This window comes from Epinephelus lanceolatus, chromosome 14, assembly GCF_041903045.1.
Source record: "Epinephelus lanceolatus isolate andai-2023 chromosome 14, ASM4190304v1, whole genome shotgun sequence".
Classification (NCBI taxonomy): Eukaryota; Metazoa; Chordata; class Actinopteri; order Perciformes; family Serranidae; genus Epinephelus; species Epinephelus lanceolatus.
The window spans coordinates 6899019-6918623 of NC_135747.1; the positions used below are offsets into that span (position 1 = coordinate 6899019).

General features: G+C 38.8%; 1 protein-coding gene across 2 annotated transcripts in view; it reads left to right on the plus strand.

The window, feature by feature from the left end:
* dpp10 (dipeptidyl peptidase like 10) overlaps positions 1-19605 on the plus strand; it is a 336082-nt gene that overhangs the window by 166610 nt on the left and 149867 nt on the right. For both annotated transcript variants that reach the window (XM_033617236.2, XM_033617237.2), the window contains exon 3: positions 5660-5755. In XM_033617236.2, the coding sequence (XP_033473127.2) occupies positions 5660-5755 (96 nt within the window). The remainder of the gene's footprint in view (positions 1-5659; positions 5756-19605) is intronic.

Below are 19605 nucleotides of genomic sequence, written 5' to 3' on the forward strand. Positions count from 1 at the left end.
TATCTGGCAAGTTGCAGAAATGTTGATATTAAACGTATCAGCAAAATGTTCACTGGCAAAGTATTTAATTTGTTTTCCACCCTAATAGGTGGATTATCCTTCAACCAGACCACATCCCTGCAAATCCAACACACTACATAAATGTAGTTTCATAAACTCAGTGTAACATCTCTGAACATAATCCAGGCAGTGATTACAGTATGTGCTCGCCACAATGTAACAGTGAAAACAGTTTAGTAATATGGGGCCCCTCTGTGTGGAATGTCAGCATAGATTTTCCCTAGGTTCTCTGGCTTCCCCCCACAGTCCAAAGACATGCAGGTTAGCTTAACTGGTGTCTCTAAATTGCCCGTAGATGTGGATTTGAGAGTGAATTGTTGTCTCTGTTGCTGTGTCTCAAATCAGATACTTCCATCAGTACACTCACATGCAGCACACTGCGTACACTATGTACTCACTTGCGCAGCGTACAAATTTTGACAGGTTAGTGTTGTCTCAAATAAAACGCGACTGTTGCACACAACGAAATTTATGGTCAGCTTTTCTTCTTTGCTCACATATAGCAATCAGGCACAGCATTATCAGCAACATCTGACGAACAATTGTCACTCGCAAAAATATGTGCTCGCTATATCTGCTTGTTTGCTCACTTGTCTTCTTCTGTATTTATTTATTTATTGCATTAAAATGAAATGAACAGGCTTTGAATGTCCAGGGCTGATACCAACTGGTTCTTTCACCAGCTGATCTACCAAGCTATAATAATAGCTGCCACATTTTGCAAATATTCACAACTTGACAGGAATCTGACCATAACTCTAAATGCTAAAATCTTCCAGTGAAGACAACAATTTAACATGTGTTAACACCAAACGCCTCTGGCCCCAATAAACAAACTGATGGTTTAGTGTAGTGGCAGCAAAATACACATGTACATTAGTAGTACAATGCTTCAGTGTTCACAGCGGTAGGCCGTAGACATTTCACAAGTTTGAGATGTTTGTGGTCCAGCCCCTTCAGTTATGTAGGCAACATTATTACGGGTGAGAAACGTCCAATGTTCCACACTCAGTTTTTCGCCATTGTAAGTGCATACTTCTCAGTGTGAAAGCACTCATTCACTCAAAATAGCAAGTTTAAGTACAGAAATATCTGATTTAAAACAAAGCATACGTGTCTCACCCAATGTCAGCTGGGATAGGCTCAAACACCCCTACAACCGTGACCCTGAATGTAATAAGCTGTTCATAATGAATGAATTATTGAATGAATATCAATAATTTCTGGAGGACAGGGTTGCACTGCCCCATCAGCCATATTTCCAGCTGTTTCCAGTGAAAAACCTTTGATTATCCCATGTTACCGCATCAGTGCCAAACAGCACGCTGAAAAGGTAGCAATCAAAGCTAAAAGGAAAGTGAATATTGGTCTGGTTTGCAGAAGCAAGACTCAAAATTAATGCTAATGTTGTTCTGTGTGTGCTGGATGTGTACATAGGCAGCGGTTTATTAACATGTTAGCTGTATCCACTTTACAATGCCATATTTCAAATGTACATTGTTTTCAACATATTTTGGAGGTCTGTCCTTAACTAGCCCCCCACAAAACAAATATAACAAGGGAAAAAAACCTGAGAATGTTTAACAGCTGAGCCCACTGTTAGGCCAAAGATGTCCCCACTACTAAAGCTGTTTTGGGACCTGTGAGAGCCTCCTTACACCTCGGACCCGGTGTCTGTATATCACACAACAGTGTGATCCAGTAAGCCGATCAGTATTTTAATACTATCATACAGCGTATACCTGCTTCCAAAATTAGAGAAGAAAAACCTCAATGTTACACAGATGTAAAATCATCATAATCCACTGCCCAAGCAGCCACACTCTCCCCTGGTGGATTCCATGGTTGGTTAGACTTTCATTGCCTCCATAAACAAACATGTTGTGTGGAGTTATCAAGGAAAGCCAATATGGCTGACATTCAAAATGACTTGGCCCTCCTATTCTGCTCACAATCAGCAGCTGTCCTATTCAGAAGGAGCTTACAATTGGCACATTCTCTTTCTGCTAAAGGCATAACATTTCATAATTAAAAATGAAACATTTCCAGGGGCAACATTGGAACAGCTTAAGGATTTTCTAGCCCAGTAATGATCATGTTAATGAACATATGAAATGCCATTCTGTGAAAAAAATATTGTTCTGTGGGAATCTTTTTCATTCTGTAAATCTGGATTGAAAGGATAGCACACATCTGTCTGCCAAGCAAATTTAAAAATCCACCTCAATTTTTGTCTTATTAAACACAGAAACCTTGTGGCCAGTGGAAATAGTTTATTTCATTTATCTATTTATTTATTGGTTTGTTTCTGAGGTTGCAGGAATAGAAAGGTATATTTAATTAGGCTGATGCCCCCTTTAAAACCTAAACTTAAAGCTAATTTAATCAGATGTTGGCCACTTGGGGGCAGAATTATTTAAGTTGTCTCTCTGGTCACCTGACTAACGTAAGTCCAGTATTTACACTCCTTTTTGCTATATTTAATATCTTCAGCTTTTCTTATTGTTAATGTTAATATTTAGAAAGTGGCCTGTCTTTCTGTTTGATGGTCAGTCCTGGGCAGGTTGCTTCCAGTGGGTTTATAAGAGCTTGCTTAATGAAAAAAACTGAACTGTACATAGTTATGCTGGAAGTAAAAGTAAAACAAAGAGTTAAAATGTAAAATGCTCAGTAAAACTGTGGAGTTAGGAGATGTATCTATGTGCATTTGTAACTACAAGTGACCCCTGTCTCCTAATACATTGTCTCAGTTAACGAGGGAAATGACCCAAATGCCAACGCAATCACTAAAATAAATGTTGGCATTGTATGTTTCTGCATAACCACTGATACATTTGCACGTTATGATGTAATTGATATTTTGAAAATTTACTTTTCTTTAAATTTCAACAATGCTTTGGTTGGCGTGCAGCAAACTAGGTTTCGGCACCTATACCAGTTGGTTCTGGTTAGGAAAAGATCATGTTTTTTTTGTGGCACTAGCCTAGGTGGAAATACAGCAACATGTTACTAAAATACATCCACAAGTGCTGCCTAGAAAGTTACTGTAAACTAAGTGATGACTTGCTAAAAAAAACAAGTTTCATTGGTCTGCAGCTTGGCAACAGTCTGGCCTAGGTGATGCACCATCCATCATCCCCTCCACCTCCCAATGACAAAGTCAGCTCTTACACTAGATGTTTGAAACGTTGATATGATATGTATGAAACATACAAATGTAAGGTGTTTGTGGTTTGTAGAAATGTAAGATGCCAACAATTTCTTCTAGGCTGCAAATGCGGAAAACCAAGTGACAGGAACAGTTCAGTGATTTATTGGTGAAGTAAAGATACACAAGCTTACGTATATGCAAAGGCCGAAAGTATAAACAGAAGTAGCAGAAAATCCACAGGTAAACAGGTAAAAGGTGCAGGCAGGTATTGATTATGGTTCAGATGTAGGTTCCTGGTCGCAGGTTCCAGAGGCTGGAAAGCAACAGCAGGAAGCAACATTGACAATCTGGCCAGCGGCAGGTGGTGATGGGCCGGTCCAAATAAGGTGGGGGGTAATTTGAAGTGAGCGGGTGGATGTAGGAGTCGGTTGATCAGTGGCAATGTCTGAGGGCACCTGGTGGATGGATGGAGAATGGCACGCTTAAGAGTTACTAAGAAATGGTTGGGCTTGGGGGAAGTGACTTGGAGACAGGGACAGGGGGCAGACTGAGCAGAGGAAAAACAACTGAGGCAGCCATTGTGACATTAAGTGACAAGGTTGTGACATTTTGGTGGTGTGTTTCATCTGTACTGACAGAGAAACAGGATGTCGCTGTTGGATTTAATTGGGGGGAACAGACTGTTCACAATACAGTTTAAAAAGTGTTTTGAGCATGATCATAATTCCAGATTCATTAAAATGACTACATTCCCATGGCTGGATCAACCACTGTTGATAGGGAAAAGAAAACTGGATTTTCAAGGGTAAACACTTCCTGTGTAATGGTTGTGTGATTTAATGTAAACAAGGCTCACAAGTCCCTCACTGAAATGGGACCAGGTGTCTTTATGCCTTAGGGTTTGTGCCAGTGTTCTGATATGTTGGCTGCTATTAGTTTAACACAAACACATAACATAAACAAACATTTTTGATAAGGATTGCTCACATTTGTTTGTTTACATATAAGATACATGCCTAGCAGGACAAGCGTTTCCAAGCAGAGGGTACTTGCACCAGCTCTGGTTGAGGGTGAGATGCTGTCAGCAAATAGTTTGAGTACTAAGTACAGGGAGTCCATTGGTCCTGCAGAGTGACTAAGCACCACCAGTTTCTCCTTCATTGTTTACCAACTGTGAACTTGTTGTCATGACCACATAGGGCCCACCTCTCAAATCATCTGATTAGACAGTGGAGAAAAAAGCAAAGATGATGTGGGCCATTTTTTCGGTCTGAGTTGAAGTTTTTTCAAGCGCTCTAGAAAAACACCATGCACCTTGAGCACAGAAATGCCAGGCGCACTGCAAACAGAGCAAGCAAAAAGCTTATTTTCATTAAAAAAACACTTACAAGAGGCCGCCTCCAGCTGCTAAAACACTTTGTGTGTGATCAGGGCCTTCCTCTTTACCAGTGATGCAGAGGAACATCTGCAGCTAGTTTATCGTCCACATGATGGGGTTGGCACACCAACATTTTCAGAACAAAAAAGAACAGGCTGGAGTGAGAGTCTCACTCTATGGCATATTAAAAAATAGCTGGTTTATATATTGAGTCCTTGTCAGGCATGAGCAGGGATGTAGTGCTGCCGGAGCATACTGGAACAATACTGCACACTTTCTTTTCTCCAAGTGAGGAAATTGATCACTGATGATTGTTCACTTAATCCAATTGAAATTCATAAACAGTTTTTAAACGCTTAAAGATCCAATCATCACTAAAGAGTCTGTCATCCCAGAGAGATGGTAAAAAGAAATGGAATGGTCAGAGTTGTCATACTAACATTTAAGGTGTGTTGATTGATTCATGTTGTCAACTCAGCCATTGAGTGACTTGCAAGACAACATTCCACCTTAAAAGTTGCTGGTAGCTGCTGGTAGTAGACCTTGAACAGCAGGGTGCATCAAATTATATTTTCAGTCTAGCTGCTGCTAAAGACAGCAAAGCATTCTGTCATTTTAAAGTTATCATTTACTAATGTATGTAAAATGTGCCACAGTATGAACAGTGGTTACACAAGCTTCAAAACCAGCCACAACTCACGCCTGAGCAAGATAGTTCTCTACTGATCAGTTGATGGACTGCAGTGTTTCTAGCTCCACTTTATAGAACCAAATCAGTGTGCTAGGTAACCCAACAGAGGGGGACAGTTCTATTCCTACCCTCCACAAATTTTCACAATGTTTACAGCAAAATAACCATTCTAATTAACTGACCTGAAACAGGACATGAGGCTTAACTTATGCACATACATAATACGTTTCCCCAGGGTGCGTTCTCCATGGATGCTGAAACAAATTGGACTGCTACATAGAACTGATATTTGATAACTGGAGAGAAGCTCACATCTATGTGGTGCCCATATTTTACTTAGCCTATAGGCAACTTAACGATTCATGGCTTGTTTTTGCAGCTGACAGCCAAGCTGGAAGTGACACCAAACTGACTGTGGAAGATCTGTTCAAACCTGAGTTCAAGGTCCATGACCCGGAGGCCAAATGGATCAATGGTGAGTAATCCACAACATTCACTGTACCTGCTGGAATTCAAAGCTTTCCTCTTAATTCCTTAAGCCATGGATGTCATTTGGAGCCAGAGTCTATGTAGTGATCGCCGCTGGTATTGAGTTTCCACCCATACAACCGTCTGACCAATTGCAAGTGCACTGGTTGGCACACACACCTGTCAGTCATTACTTCAAGCCCAGTTTTTTAAACATCAATTACTAGTTATAACCAAACCATGAGCATGATAAGAACTACATAAAATGACAGAAACCATCTTTTGGATTATTGTTTATTTTTTTTATGTGTACTTTGATTTTTAGTTTGGCCCATGTCCCAACGGCTAACATAGAGGGGACAGGCTTTATGACCTATACTGCAGCTAGCCACCATGGGGTGATCAAGATGTTCTGGCTTCACATTCGGGGAGCTGTCATGTCATCCATCTTTATACAGTCTATGGGTTGACATGCCAATTTTGCCACTTTGCTGATGCAATGCAGTGACAGTCCACCACAAATTCCCTTCTGTGTCCATCCCAGCAACTCTTGAACATAATTTCAAATTAGTCGGCACTGAGTTTAAAAGAGAGACAAAATAAGTAACAGATATAACTGTCCTCCATGCTGCTTTTACTGTTTATTAACCATGCTTTCTGGTGTGTTTGTGATGTCAAATGTGACACATCAGTTAAAAAAAAAAAGGAAAGGCATACTTGTGTCTTGTTCTTTGGTCTACTGGCAATTTGAAATGAGTGTATCGCCTATTTTTAGCTGATTTTCCTGTATTAAAAACCTGCATATGCACTGATCTTGGTGGAAAATGTTGGTTCCAATGAGGCTTCATTGTTTTCCCATCACAGATAAATCTGTCATCAGGCTTTAGTGCCTGCCTGTGTCATGGAACAACAAAATCATTATATTAAATTATTATATTTGAAACATACAGTAAGTTGAATGGCAGTCTAGTAAACTGACTACATTACTTGTCCCCTACTTCATGCTGCTGTACATGTATTTAAACAAAACACACCTTGACTCTCACTTGATGTGAATGACATCTCGATGAGTTCTGAGTGTGCTTTGCAAAAGCAAACAACAGCTCTGCTTTTGTTGAGCAGCAGGGATGACATCTCTCTCTGCTGTCTCTCCTGCTTTGTAATTGAGGCTCACTAAAACAACAAGCAGACACTTCCGTTTTAAACAAGGCTGCTATGTTTCACCCGAGCTTTACCTTGCATGTAGTTATGCAAATTCGGATGTTGGGATTTATTTTCCCTTGCCTTATTTACATTGTATTGATTCCTTATTTGCCAGAAGGGGATCATATGTTAAGCCTAGAAGGCTTTGGCTGGAAATAAACCACATCAAGTGAAGTGCAAGAGAATCTGATTATGGTTCGCCGAGGGGGAGGGAGAAGATAACGATACCTCCGAGGAAAAGGATGGACAGGATTGTGGTGTTCCCGCATTGCTCTCCGTCTGGCTCCTTTCCTGCGGATTAGTGTGTTTGTTTTGGCTTTCCTCTTGGTTGCCCATCGACTGCGTGACTCTCACTTCACGCCCGCGGGCATGGGCAAGAGGCAAGGCCTTTCTGTCCATCAATATTTCATTCCCGGGTGACATTTTTCCACTATCTTGGCAACGCCATCTCATTCCCTGAGCTGACCCCAGGCTAGACAGAGAGAGCAGCGATGTTGTGCGATGAGGCAGTCAGAAAAGTCAGCTTTATAGGGTGGTTTGCGGATGGATGGGGCAAAATAGACCCCAGACAAATGGGAGAAGATAACAGACAGACGGGAGAGAGAAAAGATTGATCACTAGGATTTGGAGCAAATATGAGATTTTTTTTCCTAAGTCAGAGGCTTTGGAGGTTCTGGCTTGAAAGTGTTTCATCTCTGTCCGCATTAGCAATAATCTGAATGAATGTATCATGTGCTCTAATTTAGTCAAATGTGAGTGGGATGCAGTAACATGTATTTTATTGTCTAACTTGAGTTATACAGAAACATTTTAACAACTCATTACCACAGTACCACAGAACATAAAGGTGTCATACTGATCATTTATAATTCTTGATATATAATTTCTATATGACTAAAGTGGTAATTTATAATCATGCAAACAATAATTAGCTAGACTCCAATCAGGTAAACCTGGAGACACTACAGTGAAAAAAAGAATACTGGGAGTCATTAGGTATTATTAAATTATCTGAGTTTCCAAAAGAAGGGAGGAAAACAAGAAAAAAGAAAACTAGTAACATAAGTGATGGCTCATTAACCAACAGTAAAAGGTTATAATTATGTTGTGTTGGCCTAAGGTATAATCTCTTATAAATGAGAAAATGTCATTTTCCAGGAAAGAGCACATTATTCAGCAAATGAAAGCCTTCCTGATGCCTGTTTACTTCACTTCATTTAAGATGACTTGTAAACATAAGCACCTGGACTGAGGCTGCCCTTTGTTTAACCAGCGCCGGCTTCCAGCTGAGCTCTGATGCAGTTTGTTTGTGTCATGGAGAAAAAGCGGTCCACCCACAAGAAATGTGTGATGATAGATGTAATTGTAGCATGAATTTAAATGCTAAACTTTTAAAATGACCAGATCCTTGTGCTTATTGAGAAAAGATCATATTTAAACAGATCATCTCATAGTAACTATCACATCGGGCAATGACGAGCCTTAAAGCACAGGTGTTTTGAGCTTTACTATGTTCTGGGAGTCGAATATGGCAAATACACACAGCCTGCATTACATTTCTCAAAACGGGGAAAAACATGTCCACATTCCTGAGGAGGTCATGCATCATCACATTTACCACAAATGTCAGATTAATAAAATCATCTTTGGTGCAAAACCAATATTGTAAATTAAGAAAACACCTCTGGTTAAAAGCAGACATGTGTTGTGTTGTAGCCACATTGTCATCTCAGAAAATTATTTTGGGAGCATTCTATGAGTGTATATTTAAAGCTGGTTAAATTTTATATTTAAAAAAAAAAAAGTTTTTTCACAACACTGCCAAATCATTTTAAAGGACCCATGTGTAAGATTTAGTGGCATCTGGTGGTGAGGCTGCATGCAGGTTGCAACCAACTGAAGATCTCTTCCTTCATAGTGGCTGCAAAACTCATGAAAAATGTTTTTTTCCTTTTTTTTTTTTTTCCCCTTGGTCCCCTCCAGATGAACCAAATTGCTGGTGTGGAAGTGACCACAGAGCAGTTCCAAATATCCAGCTATACTGGTGACTTTAATCCTTATTTCAGTTTAATGAGTGTTAATATAGAGTCACAGATGGATGGGTTGCTACAATCTGACATTATAACTTGATGATAAGTCAAATGGAGCACATCATTACATTTGCTGCTAAGAGCACTGTGATTCATCAGGTACGCACCTCCATCTCTGTGGTAATGGAGCCAGTTTTTCACAGGACATTGTTTCTTGGAAATACCTCGCCTCTTCAACACGGTGATAATGACTCAGTCTATAACCTCCAATTATTTGTAGTTAGGACTCAGCATCTGCTGATTGGACCATGCATCATTAAATTATTCACATCACTGTTGCTATTAGATTATAAATACTACTTATCCTACAGTCTTTTTACCTTTTTAAATATCATTGCACACTTATCTGCATGTTTACTATCATTCTAAAAGGCATCCATTTACAGAATATCACTAGTCTGCAGCGTTGTCATTGAAAAAGCACATATGTTGGTGAACAGTGAACTGAACACATCAGTTTGCAACATATGAAGTTGAATATCAGTGTTGTTCACTCTTGCAGCAGTTAACACCTGAAGATGTATGGCACCTGGCCTGCCGACAAAAAAAACAGCATGGCTGTTACGGAGCAACAGTAAGCTTTTACTTTATTTTGTATGTATAGAACAAAAAAACAAATCATGGAAGAAATAAACATAAACTAGTATATTTTATGGGACTGGAACTTAGTTCAAACTCAAATTATCTTTCACTTCTGCAGTGTTCACCTACATGAAATGAATTGTTATCCTGAGGTGGGTGTGGCTGTTATTGATGAAAATCTATACAAACATTATGGGAAGACATCTGGTTAATGTTGAGCACATGTGAGAAATGACACGTGTAGTCTTCTCCACATATTGTAAGTATGCATCTGTGTGCGTGTGTGTGTGTGTGTGTGTGTGTTTCACACTGACGCATGTGTCACATTCAGCTGTCGCCACATGTGATTCAGTGAGCGTCACTTTCCATCAGTATTGTTTCCGGCTCCTCTTGCAGGCTGGGCACCCTCAGCCTGTCACTGACAATCTGGTGAGAGAAGAGCATCATATTGTGTTCACACTGGCCCAGCCTGGAGAAAATAACACACCAGTTGGCTCTCAACAGCTCTCAAAGCCAGAAACTGTTCCCTCAATTGACAGTCAATGGAGAAACCTTTTAAGCTTTATAGAGCAGCAATATTCCATCACTTTGATTTTTCTCTTTCTTTCTTTCTTTCTTTTACCCAAAACAATATTTATTTCAAATGCAACATATCTAGTGAATCATTACCCTGCGCCTTTAATTGCCAGTTACATAAGTGTACATACAGCATGATATGTTGGATGTTGGCTGTAACTAACAAAAATTTCATTGTCTGCTAATTTGACAGTTGTCTCCTCAGTTAATTGACATCATCATCTACAGCATAAAGATACTCAGTTTACTGTCATAAAGGGGCAAAGAATCCAGAAAATATTATACTTTAGAAGCTGGAATCTGAGAATTTTTACTTTTTTTGTCTACAAAATGACTCAAATCGATTAATTGATTACAAAATTATTTGGCGTTGTTTCAATAGTTGAAACTCAATTGATTAACCATTACAGATCTGATAAGAACATATGACATACAGCATTTCCACCAACATATCTACTGTTGAAGCCTAAAGGAATATTCAGAATGAACATAAATTGAATTTCAGAGGCAGTGCGATTGCATATAAAGTCCATGCAAAGATTAGTGGATACCAATTTGGGCAGATTGAAGCAAAGATCAGTTGAAAATATTTCAAAATCCTCTTTTGAGGCTGCATGACTCAACTTTGTACAGAGACAAGAGGAAACAGGAAAGAAACTTAGAAAATTTTTTTTTTAAAAAAATAGAAAAAAATAGAAAGAACTGCAGTTTTTAGTGAGTTCTGAGGTCAGTCAGAGGCTGAGCTGTTGCACAAAAACAACTCCACACACACTGTCAGTGTGGACATTGCTAGCTTGCCACAACTAACATCAAACTGCAAAAACACTCAGTCAGAACACACATTCATGAATTCTGGCTGAGAACAGTTCCACCATCACGTCTCAAAAGAATTTTCTTCACTTTCTTTCACTATATACCTGTTACGTCCTTTGAGAATGTGTACCCAAAAATTAGGCAAAATGTGTAAAGAATTAGTGATTAGTGCTCCTGAGTTTTAGAAAAACCATGTGTGTTTTGCGCATCATTACTTCACAGAATGATGTAAGTGCAGACACTTGAATACTGTTTTCACATTTATCTGCTGCAGATGAACTGTGCTTACTTCAATGTCCAAACTTCACTGTGCTCACATTAGGTGTAACGTGTATGAGGAGGGGTGATTGCATGCCATCGCATTGCCATTGCAAGCCAGTCATCGTCCGACTTGCAGCTGCATAAGTGTGATGTGGAAACTTGACATTTCCAGTGCTGAGAATACATTTTCTGTGAAGTAGGTGAACATTTGCATATTTTATTCTTTTTTGATTCTGAACTGGGTAATTGAATTTTTTTGTGGAAAGAAAACCTATCATAGACAAAATAGTACTTAAAATACATTGTATGTGTCTCAAATGTCAATTGTCCTCCAGTTCAGTTGATTCTTATCTACTAGAAGATCAAACTCAGTTTTTAAGGGGACCTATTATGCTAATTTTCAGGTTCTTACTTGTATTGTGGGTTTCTACTAGAACATGTTTACATGTTAAAAAAAACACTAATTTTTTATACAGTCTGTGTGAAAACGCTTGTATTCACCCTTTAAGAAGACTAATTTTAACGGCTGTTTCTTTAAGCCCAAAAAAAGGTCAGTCTGCTCTGATCCGTCAGCATTTTTAGGTCTCCCATTTCTTAGCATCTCGGCACTGTCATTGCAGCCAAGGGAATGGCTAGTAAACTATGAGAAATTACTTAAGCATGTAGCTACATGTAGCAGTGTATGCTACTTAAAGTAAACACCTGCAGCAACGTGCCTGGAGCAGATGACCATATCTTGTCTCAAAGTGGAAAAAAATATTTTAACAGAGTATTTAGAGCATCTTAGAATGTTCCTTCTCTCAGCAATCACTTTTACATATGTTTGCCTTAATTATTTGAAACTAGCCGTGTTTGATATGAACATCTGTGATTATACATATGACTATATATATAGGATAGAAAATAAGGAAAATGACTGCATTAATCTTTTACCCTTGTCCTAATGAGAAGGCTTAAAGATGAATGCAAAGACACAAAGACACTAACTCTTTAGATTCATACAGTATTTTTCCTCATGTATTTAAATGCCATTTGAGGACCAGGTTTAAGCAAACACATTTTCAGATATGAGGTCAGACTTTGTGCACACGTGCATGCAACTGTGCATGTACCTACTAATCTCACTCATTGTCTCACATCAATAAATGGTCAGTAGTCCAGTAATCTTTGTAAATCCATTATTGAGCCTGTAGCTGTCAATACTGTTTACCTCGTACAAATTACCACTCCACTCCACCCCGTACTCAGCTGCATGGCCTGTCAATTTGCTCCGTTCACTGCAATCAAATGCATCTTTTTTATGAGCTGAAAGCAGGCTCGTGGCTGACAGATTAATAAATCCCTGCTGGACTGTTTGGATGTATAATTTTACCGAGCAGCTCTGAGAAATAAACACGTGTAATTATGTGAAAATGAAACTGGGTGCTGCTAAAAAGCTCAGTACTTAAATTAAGTGTTGGAGAAAATGCAGTTCATCAGAGAGAGATTTAGTTTTTAGGTAATAGATGGAGCAGCTACCATACTACTGTATCTCCCTCACACGTTACTGCACTTAATGACTATCATGATGAAATGTGCTCTGTACTACCAATAATTGTAAAATTATGTACAGTTGTATATTTACAGTACCTGTGCTCGTTCCAAGCTAAGCTGTTGGCTCCACATGAGGATCCACCGATTCCTCCTCAGCAACAATATCTTCTCACATATGTATGAATGTCAAAATATCTGTCTCACACCACCACAGTATACTTAAGGATGTGTTTATATACTAAAATGTCAACTTGAGCTACAATTCCTCCAATACCTGATTGTTTCACAAGCTATATTATTAACATTTGAAATGCCTGTAGCAAAGCTGAGTGGATAATGACGCTCTGAGGTGTACAGTACATGCAGTAATAGGAGGTGACATCTGCTGAAGGAGAGTCATATCTTCGGTCGAGTGTGCGTCCTTGACGATGATAAATGCTTTCCTGCTCTGGCCTAATTACTGACATAAGCCGACTAATGCTTGTTCAACTAATGGAAAATCCAGATTTTCATTCAACACATCATCTGCTTCACTCCTACACTTATGTAGTGCAACATCCTCGCTCACACTCTGTGTCATGTCTGAATACATGCTTGGGATATTTTCTAATGTAAAAGTCTACCATAAATCCTGGTAAAGCCTGTAACAGGAAATGTGCCATGGACATCTATTGCACGTCTGTCCGTCCTGGAAGAGGGATCCCTCCTCAGTTGCTCTTCCTGAGGTTTCTACCGTTTTTTTTCCCCGTTAAAGGGTTTTTTTTGGGAAGTTTTTCCTTATCCGCTGCGAGGGTCATAAGGACAGAGGGATGTTGTATGCTGTAAAGCCCTGTGAGGCAAATTGTGATTTGTGATATTGGGCTTTATAAATAAAATTGAATTGAATTGAAATTGAATTGAACTAGTTCAGTATTCTAATTCTTCTGGGCATAAGTGTAAATGCTATTTCTTTACATACATAATCAACACAGTCTCACAGAAATACATTACAGTGCATTATTATGTAGCACCAAAACAATGCCAATGCAAAGTTTATTATGAACAGTTGCAGATTTATTGTTAAAAAAACACAGGTTGGTTAGGTTTAGGGAAATAAAAACACTTAGTTATGTTCAATGTATCCTCATACAAAGGTTGGTATAATATCCTATGAACATGCACACATAACAGTTCTTAAATGTAACAAATGATGATACATCCCTAACATAAAGTTATGTAATTAACATAAAGTAAAGTAGGTTAGGTTTAGGCAAATTATTGTAGATAGGTTTAGAAAAATAAACATGGTGAAGAAGTACCTTAAAATGGCTCAAAGTTCACGAAAAAGTGAAGGCGTACCTTAAAATAACTCAAGAGGTACTTGGTTTCACACGGTTCTGAACACCAGTCTCCTGGGGAAAGTTCTGTTTTTTGTAACCCCTACACCACCCAACCTGCCTCCTAATGAGACTGTTTGGGACCAATTTCTTGTTTACTCCCATTAGCGTATTGGTCACGTAATCGCAGCCTCCCAGAATATGTGGGTTATGCACCAATTACTGGCTCATCATTACATGGGATATGCACAAATTCTGTTCATCTCTTTTCATAGGAAAAAACACATGGACAGTGCATGAGGATAACCTGTTAGGTTGAACAACTTTTAACCTTAGCAATAAGATTGTGGTTTTGGTTAAAAACATTAAGTATGTATGTAAGCTACTATGCATAGTTACGTAAAGTCCATAAAGTTAATGTGTTGATTTTTTTTTTGTTTTGGCACAGAACACAAACAGCAGTCGCTGTTAGTTTGACCCATCCACTACCTCGTACCCACCCTGTGCTGACTTTCCCACTGTTCGTATTTAATTTGTGTGTCCATCGTGACAAAAAATCCTCATTGACTTAGCATTAGCATTAGCATTTTCGTGTTGCCAGGAAGTAATTTGAACACATTTCATGCCCACTACCACATAATATGTTGTTATGACTTCTTGTCCATTTCACCTATTTCTGTTAGACTGGGCTGACCTAACACGTGGTAATATAGTAACATAGTTTGGTTGATAGAGAATTTAGACTGTGACGTTAGTGCTGTTTTGTATGGCTAACCACAAATTGCATAGTATAACAAAAATAAATAAAGCATGACAAGTCAAATATAGTTTTGGTCACCAAAAATCAGTTCTCATCTCAGGAACTCAGTCTTTTGCTCCATTAGCTTTGACTAGCATCCCTTCACTGTATCAGATTAATGCAATACTCTGATATAAGGTAAAAGAGCACCAAAAAATTAAATTATTGGACTGATGGCAATTATTGTGACAATTCATTAATTATTTAACTTTTTTATCAACATGCCAAACACAAGCTAGTTCCTCGTTATTTCCTACTTTTTTATGTCTTATGTGATGGTAACGTAAATATTTCTGGGGGTGCTTCAGACTCTTGGTGGGACTAAATAAGCAACTGAAGGTTTCCCATTGGTCTGCAGCAAACTGTGATTTAAATCTGTCAGAACTGTCTTAAATTTTAGACCAAAATGTTTGTTCTTTTTATTGAAAAATTAATTGGCAGATTAATAGATAGTGAAACCAAGTGTGAATTGCAGCCCTAATCTTTAGGATTTATTTTCCCAGCCTTTTTGTGGCTTGAAAGGCAAAACCCAGGAAATGAAAAGTCCAACAAGACCTCTGTACCAGTGGCAAACTTTTTGCTTTAAACACTTAGTAATAGCTGAAGGTATTGTAGATAAATGGACCAACATTTGTATAGAGTCAACCCTATTCTCATTAGGACTGTGGCAGCTGGATAGAAAGATCTAAGATGGTTTATCAAACTTACACTATATCTAACTATACAGCATATGTTTGTGTGTGTGTGTATGTGTTTGTGTGTGTGTGTGAGTGTGGAGGGCAAAAATAGTTATTTGAGGGAACTGTGAAGGGGACGTTTGTCCTCCACCCTTAGTGGAAATCATGCCCTTGAACTTAACGGTCCAGGTGTGCTGCAGCACAGGAAATGAGTCCCATTCTCTCTGACGCTCATTTGTATCGGCACTAGAGACACAGCATATAATGTCAAGATGATCTTTGCCACCAATGTTCCCCTCGGGTGAGCCACTTACCTTGGCACTGACACATCCCATTACTCTCACTGTGGGCCAGTATTTGGTGAATCATTGTTTTCCTTCCGCACCTTTTATTCTAAATCAAGAATTTGGCATGCAGTATGAAGCTCTCGGCCAGACTGCCGACAAACGGGCTGTGACCCAAGCCGCAGTTTGGTGGCATGTGGATACACTTGAACTGAAGCCGTATACTTGTGGGTGTGTTCACTGGTGTGTAGACTTAAGATAGTGTGCACTTTTCCTTAATAAGTGTAAAGCACATTGTAATTGCATGTCAATGCCAGATCATTGTGTGATATCAAATACATGCTTTTCTGCCAGCAGATTTGTTTTCTTCACCGGATGACAAATCACTTCGCCTTTCAGCTCAGTAGGTCTTTTTGCGTTAAGCCATCAACCCACCTTGATTTTCTTTCATTTTCCTCATTAACCACATAATCACACCAATTAATCTCTATTCCCCTGCCACTTGGCATAGTGGCAAAAGGAACAAAAGATCAGCCATGTTGCTGTCAGCTGCCAGAGATCTGCGGAGTGCTTTGTGACATATAGATCGGTAGCAGGGAGACAGGGTCTTGAAAGATGTAAACTGCATTCTTTTTAGACTCCTTTTCCACTTGCATGCCTTTGCAGCATCGTTCTCAGGGGTTAATTAGGAATTGCATGCTCTGGTGCCTCCCATTAATTAACATTAGAGACTTCCCAAGCTGTGCTGGGAACTGCTGCTAAAGCATCAGTGCAGGGAACGAATGTCTGTGTGTGTGTGTTGGTCTCTGCTGACATGCAAATGCATGTGCGTGGAACACACACTCGACTGTTAGAGCGTGAAGGTTGTTAATGATTACATGCTACTGCTTGGCGGCTCCTGAGCTAAAAGCAGCAGCTGTGAATACATGGAGAGATCGAGACGTAAATGTAAGTCCTCTTTTTGTTTATCCTCTCAGAGACACAATATTCACAATTCAGTTTGGGAAAGTGTCCTCATTTGTTGAGCCTCCGTTAAGCCTTCCATATCTCACACTCTCCCATTAAGCTCCTGATAGCACATCCTATTTTTGAGGCTCCTGACAAGCCCATTATCACTGTTGTGAGCAGTGAGGGACACTGATTAAAAAGGAGAGATTGTTCTCCTTGTGCTCTTGCTCATTGTGTGTGATTTTCCCCACAGACAGCGCTGAAGTCAGATGTGAACACAGCCATTAGTGCATCAGAAGTCTGGTGATTCAGAGCTGTTATCAAAACCACTATTTCCCAATAACATCTTCTATTCTGTAGGTTGTATCTTGGATGCTTTATCATTTGCATCATCACATATCAAAACCCAACACAGGGTTGTCAGGAAGCCGTCATGTCACAGTACATGATGTGAATGCTGGGGGAAAATGGGATAGGGAGTGTAAAACACTGTAGCCATAGAGTGGAGAAATGGACTGTCTGTCACACTCTGCAAAGAGCTGTTCTTGTCTTCTGTGTGTGCATGTGTGTGAGAGACAGACAGAGAGAGAGTATATGACAGCTGAAAAAATTGTTCTCGTCCATTGATTTCTCACTAACAGAAAACGATACCATCAGTGTCAATCCAAGACATGAATCTTAACATTGGGAGGAGAGGCACACTCCCCAGACTCCTGTTTAAATATGTTGTTTTCTGTGTGTTGTTGAACTGCAGTGATAAACTGCAGCATAGACAGGCTACAGGGAGGCAACTTTCAACAGGTGCTATCAGTCTAACACCATTGCATTGACACTGAAATGTCTAAAACTTCTGCACTTTTACAGGGGTTGTTAAACCATATAACATGTACTTAACTTATCCTACTCAAACACCCAGTTCAAACGCTATCACGCTGCTACCCCCCCAGTATATTCAGAATGCTATTACCAGCTATTCAAACAACCAAGTTTCATGTTATGCTGCAATGTGCATGAGCTGACTTTGTCATCGATAGGTGAAGGGGATGTAGGGGATGTTGGATGGCGTGACACCAAGACAAGATGGTTGCCAAGCTGCCGCCACTGTTTGAGACCAACAAGCAAAATACTTGTTATCCATTAGGAAGACACTGAGCCGTTTACAGTGGTGTTTGTGCCCCCAAACATGGGTGTTTTAAAAGCATACTTGCAGGCTTACATCACTGCAAATTGACCATTTGTATATCCATTTCTTACCCTGTTAATTTAGTGAAGAAAACTCTGTTTTTCTTGCAAGGTACAATTATTCCATTTAACACTACCTTAACTCTGCAATACCGTGCAAAAATTGGTGCAGTTATTCAACTGCTGCAATACTCTGGGCAGTTATTCAACTGTGCAGAATTCTTCTCACCAATACCTCTTCATGTATGTATTTATTCAACATATAATGCAAATAATTGTGCATATTTCTTATGTTTATTTTTATTCTTATTCTAGTTTTTATTCTATCAGTGTATATATTGCAGTGAACATTTTAGCATAATACTTTTTATACCTCTGAATGTAACACACTAGTTTATACAGTGTAATGTAGCTCAGTATACATATTTGTATATATTTACACACTTACAGACTCAATTCAGAGGACATATTTTATTTCAGTTTATCCTATGTACTAGTGTTAAACATTTAAGCATAATGCACATTTCAATTTCTATTTATTTTATTGTATTTTTTATTTTTTTACTTTATATTTAGATACTTCTGTTTCATACTCTTATTTCTATTTCTTATAATTCGGTATTCTGTAACTGTAACAAATTACAATTTCCCCTTGGGAATCAATATATTATTTCTGACTCTGATTCGGAAGAATCCAAAAATGGCGAATATTTTAATTTACGGATTGAGTGGTGAATTTCGGTGCATTACTTTTCATAGGAAAATGTACAAACAGTTTATAAGAACAGCCTGAGTTGTGTGAGAGTTTGTAAACAGATGTTCTGATTTTGTTTTGCAGTTGTTAAGTGTGGTCCTCAGTCTAGGGCTGGGCGATATGGTTAAATATGTTATCACAATTAAAAATTGTCATATCAGTCAATATCAATAATTATTTGCCAGAAAAGTAAACTCATTATTTTTTTTTTTAAGTTTAAAGGCTGATTTTTGCTCCTGAGTAAGCGTTGGAGAATCCATACAGTTAATTATGGTTTGACAATATATAGAGAAATAAATCTTAATTCTGGTCAGCAGCATGTCAAACCCTTTGTAAAGAGGGTTTAAAATTTTTGTCTGACAATGTGAACAGGATAAATAAACATAACAAAAATCTCAGCTGTGGTCAGTATTTTCTGTACAGGTTTGAACCTCACAGTTTCTGCCATTTTTCAATAAATACATTAAGAAAAGACAGACTTTGATGAAGTCATGAAGTAACATGAGATCATTTATTGCAGATGAAAGTCTATCCGATTTGGCTCAGGCAGAAATCATGCTTATGAATGAGGAAATGTATGAAAGTTTTATTGACGTTACTTTAAATCACTTTATGTCATGTCATGTCCTTCTAGTGAAATAGCTGATTAGTCAGTTACATTAACATGCCAGCTTACCAATGAATTGATTACCCATGCAACTGCTGTGGCTAAAGTTAGGTGGTAAATTCAATTGTGGGGTGGTGCTGTGTTGTTATTAATGGTCAAAACAATCATCAAGCTGCTACCCCTGCCCGAGGTAACTTCATTATCATTATCATTTTATTATCCAGACCTACGT